The sequence below is a fragment of the Lutra lutra genome, chromosome 3, assembly GCF_902655055.1.
Source record: "Lutra lutra chromosome 3, mLutLut1.2, whole genome shotgun sequence".
In the NCBI taxonomy this organism is placed as follows: Eukaryota; Metazoa; Chordata; class Mammalia; order Carnivora; family Mustelidae; genus Lutra; species Lutra lutra.
In genome coordinates, this window is record NC_062280.1 from 21,282,149 (window position 1) to 21,297,380 (window position 15,232).

Genomic DNA, 15,232 nt, shown 5'->3' on the forward strand with positions numbered 1-15,232 from the left:
TGCTTACGACCAGTTATTTAAAAATAAACAAATAAAAAAAAGTGACAAAACAAAAAAGCAAAACAAACAACCCCAAACAAAACTCAAAACACATACACATACACACACGAATAAAACAGCTTAATCCAAGGATATAAGAAACACAATTAGAATGATTTTTTTCCCTCAAATCAAAGTCTGTGCCCTGCAACCACATACTGCCTAATGTGGCTAATCAGCTGCTCGATATTATCTACTGTTCTCTCTTCCTAACTTATGAAAAGTTCTTTCCTCATATCTTTGGGGAAGAGAAATAGCAGTCTAGTTTAAAAGTTCATACTATCTTTGAACTAACAAACCAGCCAAGAAGGGGATTAGTATTCCTAAAAGGAAATATAAGTCTCTCAAATTGAAACCAGGCCTTTCAAGTAAGCCATCAAGCTACAGTATTTGCTTGCTACTGACCTGAAGGAATGGCCTCTGAAAAAAACAGAGAGCAAGACTTACTCTGCACTCTGATCTTGGGCCATGTGGGTGGGGGACTTGTCTTCACCTCATATGGCCTCTTTGGAACCTGAACTAGACTAGACAAACACTGAGCGAATACATGTCTACATTTCCAGCAGAAGTTGTAATGGCACAGTCAAGTAGAAGAATATAGATTTGCATTATGGTCTTACTTTCTAACCATTGTGAATATTGTGAATAAGATGCATTAATAGTGTGAGTAAAACATGAAAATGCACACAAAAAAATTCCAGTGGTGATTTAATTTGTGCTAACATAACTCTGTGTTTATTTCTGATTTCACGACTATACAAAGATAAAAAAATAAATCTGCTTTTGATTAAGGCTCATTTGAAGTAGTTCTGAAAGGATATACCAAAATCCAAGTCCAGGGATTAACAAAAAAAAAAAATCTGTATCTATATCTAGATCAAGATATAGACATACATATACATATATATAAGAGTATATATATGAGTGTATGTATATATGTATATCTATGATTTAGCTACTTCATGTCTACATTCCCAAAGAAAGGAAAAGCCATAGCTGTTGCTGAGTTTTTATAAAAGGTCATAAATTATACATACCCTGTGATTAAAGCTTTCGGAACTGCCCCAATGGCTACAGAAAATTAGTAGATTATATCTATACTGGAGCTTCTGTTCTTAATGTAACTTAACTAAAATGTTTAATTTTCCTCATTAAAGACCATAAGTATATCAAATGTTTTCAATTATGTTTGCCAAAACAATAAATTTGAAAGTCAGTCTGAATACTAGTTTGATAATTTTCCCCTTCAGATAGTCTGTATTTATTTATTTTAATAATCTTTTTTTTTTTTTTTTTAAGATTTTACTTATTTGACAGAGTTCACAAGTAGGCAGAGAGAGAGGAGCGGAAGCAGGCTCCCTGCTGAGCAGAGAGCCCGATGCGGGACTTGATCCCAGGACCCTGAGATCATGACCTGAGCCGAAGGCAGAGGATTAACCCACTGAGCCACCCAGGCGCCCCCAGATAGTCTGTATTTAGATTAAAATTAGAAGAGAAAAAGTTTTTAGAAGCCCATAGCATTCACATTCTCAGATCCAGAACTCAACTGGACTTCATTCCTGTTTAAGTTATAAAATGCCCTTGAGAAAGTTTTATAAACTGAAAATATTGCTAAGAGGAAAATTTTCTAGAGCAAAATGAATAATCAAAATTTAAGATATGAAAACTTAAGCCTTTTCATATTTGTTTTTTTCTGAAGTGCCAATTTTTTTTTAGTTCTAAAAAGTTATATTTTAGGGGTGCCTGGATGGTTCAACAGTTGAATATCTCACTCTTGGTTTCAGCTCAGGTCATGATCTCAGGGTCATGAGATCAAGCCCAGTATCTGGCTCATCCTGACTTGAGATTCTCTCTCTCTTTCTCTGTCCCTCCCCTGCCGTGTGTGTGTGTGTGTGTGTGTGTGTGTGTGTGTGTGTGTGTGCGCGCGCGCGCGCGTGAGTGTGTTTGTGTGTGTGTGAGAGAGAGAGAAAGAGAGAGAATGAGAGCACGTGAGCACTCTAAAATAAATAAGTAAAATCTTTAAAAAATAAAATGAAGATAAAAAGTGATATTTTAAAAGAAGACATATAAATAACCAACAGGTATATGAAAAAATGCTCATTATCACCAATCATCAGGCAAATGCAAATCAAAACCACAATGAGATATCACCTTACACCTGTGAGGATGGCTAGTAACAAAAAAAACAAAGGAAAACAGGTGTTGAAAAGAATGTGGAGAAATTGGAACCCTGCACACTGTTGGAGGTAATACAAAATGGGGCAGCTGCTGTGGAAAACAGTATAGAGGCTCCTCAAAGAATTAAATAGAACTACCGGGACACCTGGGTGGCTCAGTTCGTTAAGCGGCTGCCTTCGGCTGAGGTTGTGATCCCAGGACCCTGGGATCAAGTCCCACATCCGGCTCCTGGCTCAGCAGAGAGCTTGCTTCTCCCTCCCACTCTGCCTGCAGCTCTTCCTGCTTATACTCTCCCTCTCTGTTAAATGAATAAATAAAAACCTTAAAAAAAAATTCTTAAAAAAAAAAAAAAACTACCGTATGATTTTTAAAATCCCACTTCTAGGTATTTATTGCGAAGAACTGAAATCAGGACCTCCAAGCAATATTAGCATTCACATGTTCATTGCAGTATTATTCACAATAGCCAAGATGTGGAAACAACCTAATGTTTATGCACAGATGAATGGATAAAGAAAATGGAATGGAATAGTATTTAACCTTAAACCAGAAGGAAATTCTACAGTAGGCGACAACTTGGATGGACTTGAACATTCTGTTAAGTGAAATAAGCCAGTCACAGAAAGACAGATACTATGTGATTCCACCTCTATGAGGTATCTAAAATAGCCAAATTCATAGAATCACAGAAGAATGATGGTTGCCAGGAACAAAGGAAGGGGATAATGGGGAGTTATTAATCAATGGGCTTAAAGTTTCAGCTGAGCAAGATGAGTAGGCTTCAGAGGTCTGCAGTACAATGTTGTACTATAGTTAACTATTCAGTATGGAGCACTTAAAAATTTGTGAAGAGGGTAGATCCGATGTTAAATATTCTTACCACAGGAAACTAAAATAATTAATAGTCAATGCAAATTAAAGGAAGAATAATAATCTATTTTCTACCTGTTACATTAGCATAAGGTTTAAAAAACAATAACATTCACAATTTAGGAAGATAAGCTATCCTCAAACTTTTTTCATTTGGGTATGAGTTGCTAGTAACTAGAGAAAATAATCTGGCAATGTATTAAAATTTAAAGTATGTATACTTTTGAACTAGCAATACTACTTTTGGAACTCTGTCCTGTTGTGATTAAAAACACATGTATCTAAGACAAATGTTTAAAGGTGTTCTATTGCAGCATTTATTGTCATAGTAAAAGAGTCAAAATAACCTGTATAATTATGGTTAACCAATAAAATACAGTATCATTCGACCATAAAGAAAGTGATATTAATCCTTCTGTATAATGATTCAAATACAGCCATACTTTACTATTCTGTGTGCTTTCTTTAAAAATGATAAAATCCTAGTAGCAAGCTGATAACATGAAGCTGTTTCATCTGCTTGAACACACTCTGTAGTCAGATGACAAACACAAAGATTTTACATCTTTTTCCTCTACACTCAATGTAGAAAGTACGGTAAAGAAATTTTCCTTTTTCTTCACATCATACTCACTTTGCAATTGGGTAATCCCACATGTATCCCCAACCTCCATGGAGCTGGACACAGTCATAAGCCACACGGTTTTGTAACTCAGATGCCCTAGATGACCAAAATAAAAAGCAAAAAGGGAACATTTGAAATGGATTTTCACAAAGTGCTTCACAATCAGGAAACAAATTATTTCTGACTGTTTAAATACATACATTTATCAAACAATTACAATTAGACATATTAGCCAACCAGAGAAGATTGACATAAATTATGTATGAAATAAAACTCTAAACAATTTTCACATAATGAATACTTTCTTCACCAATTAGTTCTGGCTGGGTTTTTGGTAAGGCTAGAAATAAAATGTGGAACACAGAGACTATTAGGTTTTGGCTACTTTAGGCCTGAAAAGAACAAAGTAAAAACCTGATTTTGGTCTAATTAATTTAGATTCTTTGTATGATCCAAGTAACTAAATAGTTATACAGCCCATCTATTTCCTTTTGCCTTGTAATATGTCTTTTTCTCCAAAGACATCAATTCTACCTGAAGGTTACAATTCTGAATTTACAATTCTGAATTTATTTTATTCCGAAGGTTACAATACTGAATTTCAGTAACTGTGAAAAAAAATTTTTTTAGGGATTTTCAGAAATAAACTGAAAGTAAAAGTAAAAACCTAAGTGGGAAGACTACTATTAAGGTACACACCATCATATAGGAAACTTGTTAAAGATTATTTGGGCATTATTATTCCCAAAGTATATGAAATACTTGAGAAATATTCTTGATCTATCATAATAATTTTAACTACCACTAAAATTCATAAGGTAACTGGTAGAGATTTTATTCATCTTAAGATAAAAACATAAGTTCAAAATGCTTTTCAACATATTTTCTTTATTTTTTTCCTCTTAAAGTAATGCCTGCCCACAACATGGGACTTGAACTCATGACCCTGAGATCAAGAGTCACATGCTCTACCGATTGAGCCAGCCAAGAGCTCCATCTATTTTTCAATAGTGGAAAACATAAAGTAAAAGTAAGCATAACCACATTTTCTCATTTAAAGTAATTTTTAACTCAAGTCATAGGACAGGTGAGGATGTTCCTAATATAAGAGCAGCAATATAATGATTAACAGGTAGGGCTCAGGGGGCAGCCATGTTTGGAATTCTATACATTTTTGTATTTGGTAAGGATTTTAGTGAAATATTTACTGGGTTATAACTAGTTGCTTCCTCTGCTGCAATGTGAAGTAACAGTATGTCTTTAAACTTAGTGTTTTCAAAGATCAATAAGGTCAATAGCTACCTGAATATCTCTTTTTCTAAAATTATCTAAAAATATTTTACAGTTTTTTCAACTGGTCAAAGAACTTGCTATAAACGCAAATGTCCAATGTCTCTCCCCCAAAGTACAAGTTCCTAGTAATTGCACATCAACTTCAACCTGGCAGTTTTATTATTTTGGAATTATTACATAAAGAGCTATCCTGCATATTTCCTCATTCTATTTCTGATTGAACTGAACACAAGTTAATGAATAATGACAGGAATTTTTTTCTAGGTTATTTTTGGGCTAATGAGATGTGAGAATGTTTGTTTTTAAAACAGGAAACCAAACCCATTTCCAGAATCTGATTTAAATTATGTTCTTGCATCTTAAAAAACAAGGAGTCTCTTTTCAATGAACTCATCTTTATTTACTTATTTATTTTTAAACTCATCTTTAATACCAGTGAAAAGTCTTTCCAAGACTTATAGGACATTTTCCCTTTCATTTAATAGAGCATGTGCAACATTTGATGGGACAATCAATTTTTCGGAAATTTTTCTTAGATCTAGACAACACTTTAGGGAAATGCAATCCAATCTACTCATTTCACAGATACCAAAATGTTGATCCAGAAAGAATTAAATTTAATTACAGTTATTTAATGAAAGAATTGGGAGTCAATCTCAGGATTCTAAGTCTTACTATTCTTGTTTGGTCTCATTACAGGGCCACTTGTCAGATAATTTGAAATTAAACTCGTACTTGAATGAACTAATCAGTCACCCTTCACCTTTTATTTCATACATAATTTATCACTCTTCTTCACCCTTCAGTATATAATATCTTATTTTCTTTTTTTTTTCTTTTTTTTTAATATTTTATTTATTTATTTGACAGAGATCACAAGTAGGCAGAGAGGCAGACAGAGAGAGAGAGAGAGAGAGAAGGAAGCAGGCTCTTGGCTGAGCAGAGAGCCCGATGCGGGACTCGATCCCAGGACCCTGAGATCATGACCTGAGCCGAAGGCAGCGGCTTAACCCACTGAGCCACCCAGGCGCCCAGTATAATATCTTATTTTCAATAGCAAGCTAAAAGTTAAATCAACTTGAGTAATTTTTAGCACATTATATATAGGCTTAATGGGACCTTCCAGTATTTTTTTTAAGTTGGTTCTTACTGTTAGTTTTTATTTTCACAGCCTTCTTCTTTTAAGACCCTCAAGGCTGAGTTTAAAGTTGGAAGAATTCCATAACAGTCTGTGCAAACACCACGTTTTAATTATTGAAGCATGCGTACCAATATTTCGCCATGGAGGCAGAGGCAGAGTCCAGACGTTTCTTTTCATGCAGCTGGAGACAGCTGTCCACAAAAGCTCTGGTTACACAAATTTGTGTTTTTAATTCTGCTAGCTTATGTTGTACTGTCTTGAGTTTGAAGGAAATGAAAGGAAAAAAATTGAGCATAAAAAAGAGCATATTTATAGTCACCTAGCATATCAAAAATTATATAATAGAAGATCTTTAGAGCAAAACAAAAGTGGAATTACCAGTTCTTTTTTTTTTCCTCCCAAAGAGGCATGATAAACTAAATAGCTTAAATTTAAAACACACTATATTCATTGCTAGAAAAACCTGTACTAAAAGAGAAAAAAAAGAGATAAATACATAAACAATATCTCATGTTTTAGATTTAAAAATTTAGACCATTTAGGGAAACTGCTTGAAAAACAAAAAGCATGGCTTTAATGGGTGAGCACCATCTGGTGGTATAGTCCTTTAATACAGCTGTTGAAAACACCCATTTTCCTCCAGAATCTAAATCCATGAAGAATTTGGTTTTTTCTTCTTTTTATAAAGAATTTGTCTCTATTAATGAAATTAATTATACACATTATTCTGCTTCTTTGTCTTGGAATAAAATAATAAAGTAACAAGCTGGAAGGACAATGTTAAAAATATTTATTAGACATTATTTTATATTGCAAAGTATTTAATCTGCATCTATAGAATGTAGAATAAAAGCATCAGAGCATGCAAGAGCTCAAAGTCCAATAGCCTCCAATTTCTTCCACGTCTCTCCGCTATGTATATATCTCTATGTACATCCCTACATATAGTTAGTCTCTAACTTGAACTGAATGGTCTGGAATGGCCAATGTGATATACTTTCTCCTGCTGGCCACAGAAAACCTATAGTAGCCTTTGAAATCATTCTCTCTTTTCCCAAGTGTTTTTGACTGCTTTCACTTCAATCAAATTGTCTTTATTCCAGATTCTTGGCTCTCATACCTTGAATTCTGAGTTCAATATCTGGTCTCCTTGGCGCACCAACTCTTGAACTTCCTTCAGGAAACTGGCTTGGATTTGACATATTAGCCTTCCACTTTGGGTAACCCCCTGAATACACCCCATTCAAGTTGACCTCTTAGGTTCAAGGCCCAGCTATGGTCAGCTGGCTCTGTCTTCCGTGTGGAAATTCAGATAGAACAAAGTTTTGATCATTCTATGGAATTCATGAGTGAGATCTTTGCTGTGACTAATAAAAGGCATGGAAGTTAGTGACAGAGGTGGTGCAGTTAAACTCAAACTAGAAATTAATGCGCCCTACCTATGCACTGGCAAGTTCAAAGCCATGACTGAGTCCCCAGAAGGAAGGCTTTAGGGACTAGATTCTCAAGAGAATGCTGGCTCTGCCATTCCTATTGGCTACGGCAATTCTCAAACCACAAAAGCGAGCCTTTTAGCATCATTGTGATGGGGATAGTTGGGGTACTTTCCATTTCCAGAAAAGAGTAGAAAAGGAACATAATTAAGACCCAGGACCAGGCAAGATCTGAGTGTCAGGAGGAACAGGCACTACGAGGAAGAGATTCCTCAGAAGTGTATCAACGGAACTACCATTCCAGTGAAAAACCCAATTGACTGCCTTTCCCTTGGCCTTACTCCACCCAACAGACAATATGACTGGCACCTAATGGTTCCAAAACCAAGCAGTAGGAAGGTTGGCATCACACTTTTCCCACCTCAGTATCCTGGCTTCTGATTCAGAACATGCTGGGTCACATCAAAACCTTCGTCCCCTCTCACTCTTTCCCTTACATTGTTTATCTCCCTTTCTATTCATTTATATTTAATTACACCAAATCTCTACCATCTAATCAACACACAGTTTCCTACTTCTATACCACACATCCAAGATTACTCACAGAAAACCTAAAGATGGAAGAAATGAAAAAAAGTGGGGAAAAAATGTTCTATACATTGAAAACAGATGAGTATATATTCCCTCTAAGCCTGTTCCTGGTTTAGTTCAATGACACTTATTTTCAATGGAAAATAAGCAAGAATCTGACAATTCTTTTTTTTTTCTTTTTTAGTGTATTTTTATTTGAGAGAGAGAGAATGCATGTGCTCATGCAAGGGTAAGGGACAGAGGGACAGGGAAAGAATCCCAAGCAGACTCGATACTGGGAACAGAGCCCAAGGTGGGGCTTGATCCCCCTGACCCCGAGATCATGACCCAAGCCAAAATCAAAAGTCAGATGCCCAACTGACTGAGCCATGCAGGTACCCTGACAATCTGACAATTCTTAAGATACTTTCACTCTTTCCCCACTGTAATGGCACACTTGAGAATTTATGCTCTATTTACAATGTGAGAGAATCAGGATCTCTAAGCCCAATTCCCTCACCCTAGAGCTATTTCTCTGGGAATGCTGGGAGCTTCCAGAAGCTGAAGTTAAATTTCAGATCAGGATGGGCTCATTTAGAACTCTTGCTTTAATCCATTTAGTGAAGTCCACAGGTTTGAAGAAATTAATGCCTCCAAGAATACAGAATTTATTCTCTGGGGGACAAAGAGATTAAATATTTGCATATTCTTGGTATCATATTGTCCTGGCTCTTCATTGCAGACATTGCCTCAGGCTTTCAGAAATTATTCTGTAATGAATGGTGGCTAATAACTACACCACACATTATTAGCAAGGTGCTTCTTGTAATTGATCAACACACTTGTAGCAATCTTTCAAGCATTCATTAATAATTGCTAATAGATAATACTGCAGCTAGCATTTAAAAAGAAAATCCTCAAAACTTAATGAGTGAATCAGAGTGTCTTTCAGAGTTCTGAATGACAAAACTCTTTGAATCATAGAATTATGGAATCTGGAATACACTTTGGAGAGGTTACCTAGCCCATATTCCATTTAAACAACACCAATAATTGTACTCTAATATATTATGACTCAAATATAAAATATAACATCTTAGGTTTGCCATTTAATTTTAGTTAATTAACCCCCCACTCAAGGTCTTAAGAACTGGGTAATTACTTTTTGGAGGAATGTAAAGAAGAAGTGCTTTTTTTTTTCCCCTCTCCTATTCCATTTTGCAATATTCTGTGCTCTTAGAATCAAGAACATACCACACAGGAAATAACTAAGGCTTGTCTCAGAAAAGAACATTGAATTTTCACTTCATCGCCCATGGGTGAAGGAAGTAGGGAAAGAAAAAAAGCTCCATCTACTTTAACTTTCCAGGTAGTAAAACTAGGGTGTGAGTTAAGAGTGTAGGTTGTGGAGTTATAATATCTGTGTTATCTTTGGAAAATTGCTTAACCTCTACATGGTTCACTCTCCTTACCTGTAAAATGAGGGCAAATATAATGCTTATTATATAGAGAGTTGTGAAGAAAAAATGAGAATTCATTTGGCACAGTTTCTGGCACATGGAAACAATGCAATAACGAGCCACTATCATTATTTATATCTGAATTTTACTTGATCATTATCTAATCTTTAGAAAATCATAAGATGTGACATCAAATATGGAGAGTATGAATGAAAGGAAACGAAAATCCTATAATTGCCACTTAAGTATGATAGGTCTCCATCCTAAAAAGAATATGATTTTTTGGTGGAATATAGCTAAATGGCAGAGAGGCCCCAATGTTCAAAATTCAAGAATAACATAGAGAAAATAAGGAAACTGAATAGTTAAATGATCATAAGATGACACTTGGCTAGGTATAATATGATGTTTAAAGGTCTTCTATTTCATTTTAATAACTAGAACAATAGTGTACCTGGCTCCAGGATAGGAGGTATAGGCAATATATTAGCTGTTCATCTTCTTTGAATACATTCCAAGACTGAACACAAAAATATTATTCAAAGATACTTATTTCAATAAAACAGAAAGATTAGACGAAATAGCTCAGAAATCTGGGGGGTGCCTGGGTGACTTGGTCATTAAGTATCTGCCTTCGGCTCAGGTCATGATCCCAGGGCCTGGGGATTGAGCCCTGCACAGGGCTGCTTGCTCAACAGGAGTGTGCTTCTCTCCCTCAAATTCCCCCTGCTTGTGTTCCCTCTCTCACTGTCTCTCTGTCTCTGCCAAATAAATAAATGAAACTTAAAGAAAAGAAATATCTCAGAAATCTAAGAACATACACATATTTACTCGGAAAACCATACTACAGGTAGTCCTAGTATACTGGTGGAAGTGATGCTACTGCCATCTAGTGACATTTTGGTAAACTACCTTTGAAAGGAGGCAATAATGTAATCCTTTTCAAATCCTTTAAAAAGGATTGAAACTATCTTTATTTTTTTCTATCAAAATATATGTATTTATTTAGTATATATATTAATAAAATACATATATTACAAACTTTGTTTTTTCTATGGGAAAACATTATGCCAATTTCCTATTCCTTCAAGGTCCAATGTCAAATCAGACTTAACATTCTGAATTACAGACAATCTGGGTAATAGCATAGTCATCTTTGTTGTAATTTAATATGAATTCCATAAAAGGAGATGTAGATTTCCAAGGAGATGGAAAAAAATACACTTATTTGGTTCACTTTTAATTTTTAAAAATATTTTATTTATATATTATGTCGGAGAGAGAGAGAGAGCACAAACAGACGGAGCAGCAGGCAGAGAGAGAAGCAGGTTCCCCGCTGAGCAAGGAGTCTGATGTGGGGCTCCATCCCAGGACCCCAGGACCATGATCGGAGCCAAAGGCAGATGCTTAACTGACTGTGCCAGCCAGACATCCCCATTTTTTGAATTTTTAAAAAAGATTTATTTATTTCAGAGAGAGAGAAAGAGAGAGCACGTGTGTGCAGGGTGGGGAGGGTCAGAGAGAGAGGGAGAGTCTTAAGCAAAATCTGTGCTCAGTACGGAGCCTGACGCAGGGTTTGAGCTCAAGATCCTGAGTTGAAACCCAGAATTGGACACTTAACCAACTGTGCCATCCCAGGCTCCACAAGGTTCACTTTTTATAGTAACCATAATAGGGCTAAAGGCATGAAATTGGTGGTGGCTGGATTTCAGAAGCAAAAGCTATTACAGACATACCTTATTTTCTTGCTCTTTGCTTTATTGCACTTTGTAGAAGTTGCTTTTTTTTTTTTTTTTTTTTTTTTTTTTTTTTTTTTTACAAATTGAAAGTCTGTGGTGACCTGTGTTGAGAAAGTCTATCTGTGCCATTTTTCCAACAGCATTTGCTCATTTGGTGTCTTTGTGTCATATTTTGGTAATTCTCACAATATTTCAAACGTTTTTATTATCACTATATTTGTTATGATAATCAGCGATCTTTGGTATTACTATTCTTCTTGTTTTGAGGCACTACAAACCACGCCCATAAAAGATGGTAAGCTTAAGCGATAAATGTGTGTTCTGATTGCTCCACTGACCAGTCCTTCCCCTATCTCTGCCCTTCTCCCTATTCCCAGAGACACAAAAGTACTGAAATGAGACCCACTAATAACCCTACAATGGCCTCTAAAATCCAAGAGAAAGGAGGAGTCACACGCCTCTCATTTTAAATCAAAAGCTAGAAATGATTAAACTTCCTGAGGAAGGTATGAAAAAAGCCAAGCCAGGCTGAAAGCTACACTTCGTGAGCCAGTTAGCCAAGCTGTGAATGCAAAGGAAAAGTTCTTGAAGGAAATTAAAAGTGCTCCTCCAGGGAACATGTGAATGATTTAAAAAAAAAAAAAAAAGTAAAGCAGCCTTATTGCTGATATAGAGAAAGTTTTATGGTCTGGATAGAATATCAAACCATCCACGACATTTCCTTACGCCAAAACCTAATCCAGAGCAAGGCCCTAACTCTCCTTAATTCTATGAAAACTGAGAGAGGTGAGGAATCTGAAAAAGTTTGAAGTTGGCAGAGGTTGGTTCATGAGGTTTAAGGAAAGAAGCCGTCCCCATAACATAGACTGGCAAGTGGAATCGGCTAGTGCTGATGCAGTAGCTATAGAAGGTTACCCGGAAATTCCAGCTAAGGTCATTAACAAAGGTGGCCACACTACACAAGAGATTTTCAATGCAGATGAACCAGCCTTATATTGCAAGAAGATGCCATCTACAACCTTCATGGCTAGAAAGGAGAAGTCAACGCCTAGCTTCAAACTTCAAAGGACAGGCTGACTTTCTTGCTAGGGGCTAATGCAGCTGGTGACTTTAAGTTGAAGCTAGTGCTCATCAGCCATTCTGTAAATCCTAGGGACCTTAAGAATTATGCTAGATCTACTCTGCCTGTGTTCTAGATCTGGAACAACAAAGCCTGGATAACATCTCATCTTTGTACAACATGTTTGATTTTATTGAACATGTTAAGCCCACTGTTGAGCTCAGAAGAAAAAAATTCCTTTCAAATATCACTGCTTATTGACAACACACCTGATCACCCAAATTCTGACCAAATTCTCAATGCACAATGAGATTCATGTGGTTTTCATGCTTATTAATACAACATCCATTCTGCAGCCCATGGATTAAGGAGAAATTCTGACCTTCAAGTTGTGTTATTTAAGGAATACATTTCATAAGGCTGTGGCTGCCATAGACAGTGATTTTCTCTGCTGGATCTGGGCAAAGTAAAGTGAAAACCCTCTCCAAAGAATCCACCACTCCAAAGGTTATTAAGAACATTCAAGAATCATAGGAAGAGGCTGAAATATCAACATTACTGGGAATTTTCGAAGAAGTTGATTCCAACCTTCCTGGATGACTTTGAAGGATTCAGGAGTTCAGTGGACAAAGTGACCGTGGATGTGGTGGGAACAGCAAGAGAATTAGAATCAGAAGTGGAGCCTGAAGATGGGACTGCACTGGCGCCATCTTACAATAAACCTTAACAGATGAGGAGTTGCTTCTTATGGATGAAGGAAAAAAGTGGTTGCTCTGGAGATGGAATCTACTGATAAAGATGCTGAGAAGACTGTGGAAATGACAACAAATGATAAAGATTTTTACATAAATTTAGTTGATAAAACAGCAGCAGGGTTTGAGAGGACTGATTACAATTTTGAAAGAAGTTCTGCTGTGGATAAAATGTAGGCAAAAAGTGTTATATGCTACAGAAAAATCGTTTGTTAAAGGAAGAGTCCATTGATGTGTTCACTGTCTTTTTAAAAAATTATTATTATTATTATTAACATATATTATTTGTTTTAGGGGTACTGGTCTGTGATTCATCAGTCTTACACAATACACAGTGCTCACAACACATACAGCTCATTGTTGTCTTAAAAAAAGGCATAGCTTGGGGCGCCTGGGTGGCTCAGTGGGTTAAGCCGCTGCCTTCGGCTCAGGTCATGATGTCAGGGTCCTGGGATCGAGTCCCGCATCAGGCTCTCTGCTCAGCAAGAAGCCTGCTTCCCTCTCTCTCTCTCTCTGCCTGCCTCTCCGTCTACTTGTGATCTCTCTCTGTCAAATAAATAAATAAAATCTTTAAAAAAAAAAAAAAAAAGGCATAGCCTTCAGCAGCTACCACCCTGATCAGTCAGCAACCATCAACACTGAGGCAAGACCCTCCATCAGCAAAGAGATTACCACTTGCTGAAGGCTAGATGATGGCTAGCATTTTTAGCAATATATTTTTTAAAGATTTTATTTATGTATTTGACAGAGAGAGAGCAAGCTGGTGTGAGAGAGCACAAGCAGGAGGAATGGGAGGCAGAGGGAGAAGCAGGCTCTCCCCTGAGCAGGGAACCCTATGCGGGACTCAATCTCAGGGCCCTGGGATCATGATCTGAGCCAAAGGCAGACGCTTAACTAACTGAGCCACCCAGGCACCCCAATGAAGTATTTTTTAATAAAGATATGCACACCTTTTTTTTTTTTAAGATTTATTTATTTCTTTGAGAGAGAGAGGGAGAGAGCGCATATGCAGGGGGAAGGAGCAGAGGGCGAGGGAGAAAGAGTCTTAAGCAGACTCCACACTGAGCGTAGAACCCCACACAGGGTTAGATCTCATGACCCTAAGATCAGACCTTAGCCAAAACCAAGAGTCAGATGCTTACCTAACTGACTGTGCCACCCAGCTGTCCCGTACGTAGTACACCTTTTAGACACAATGCTATTGCACACTTAATAGACATAGTGTAGTGTAAAGATATGCACTGGGAAACCAAAAACTTCATTAGGCTTGCTTAATTGCAATATCTGGAACAGAACTGGCAGTATTTTCTAGGTATGCCTATAAAGTACTTTGGGTAAAGTTCAGAAAGTCACAGAGTAATACTTCATGTTGCGAGGAGCCTATAGCATATATTTTCAGAATCATACCTATCAAACTATATTTCGGCATACAACCTTTAGAAGGCAGTCAGTACATATTTGTTCAGAGAAACAAAAAGGAATAAATTATGTATATCACTATTTCTGAAAGGGAGATTATTGGCATTTTGAGTGAGACAATTAGTTGCTCTACAAATCTATCTCTGAATTACAGGACATTTAACAATACTGGCCTCCAAAATACCAAATACCAAACACCATCCTCCCCTTTGCTGTGCACTCTACTTCCTGACAGTTCTAAATGCCTGTGGGAAGAGGACAAACACTAAGAATCACTGCAATGTGTGAATTAATGATACATAAATGAAAAGGAATATAAAATATAAAATCCTTACTTTAAAGGAAATCACAATTTAGGCAAGTCAAAGCATACCATTTTAATAAGTTGTTTTCTAAAGTGTCTCATTTTAGATTCAGATTCAGAACAACTATTCTTAGATCTGTTATGTCAATAAGAAAGAATATAAAGAAGTGTTTTCAGAATGGAAAAAGTTGACTTTTTTCTTTTCTCAGATCAAGTGAAGATTTTATTTATTTATTTGAGAAAGAGTGAAAGCGATCAGAGGCAGAGAAAGAAGCAGACTCACGGCTGAGCAGGACAGCCCAATGTGGAGCTAGATCCAAGAACCCTGGGATCATGACCTGAGCCGAAG

General features: G+C 36.6%; 1 protein-coding gene across 3 annotated transcripts in view; it reads right to left on the minus strand.

Annotated features, from left to right (window-relative positions):
* ACADL (acyl-CoA dehydrogenase long chain) overlaps positions 1-15,232 on the minus strand; it is a 42,188-nt gene that overhangs the window by 3,078 nt on the left and 23,878 nt on the right. For all 3 annotated transcript variants that reach the window (XM_047721331.1, XM_047721332.1, XM_047721330.1), the window contains 2 exons: positions 6,275-6,402; positions 3,722-3,808 (listed from right to left, as the gene is read on the minus strand). In XM_047721331.1, the coding sequence (XP_047577287.1) occupies positions 3,722-3,808; positions 6,275-6,402 (215 nt within the window). The remainder of the gene's footprint in view (positions 1-3,721; positions 3,809-6,274; positions 6,403-15,232) is intronic.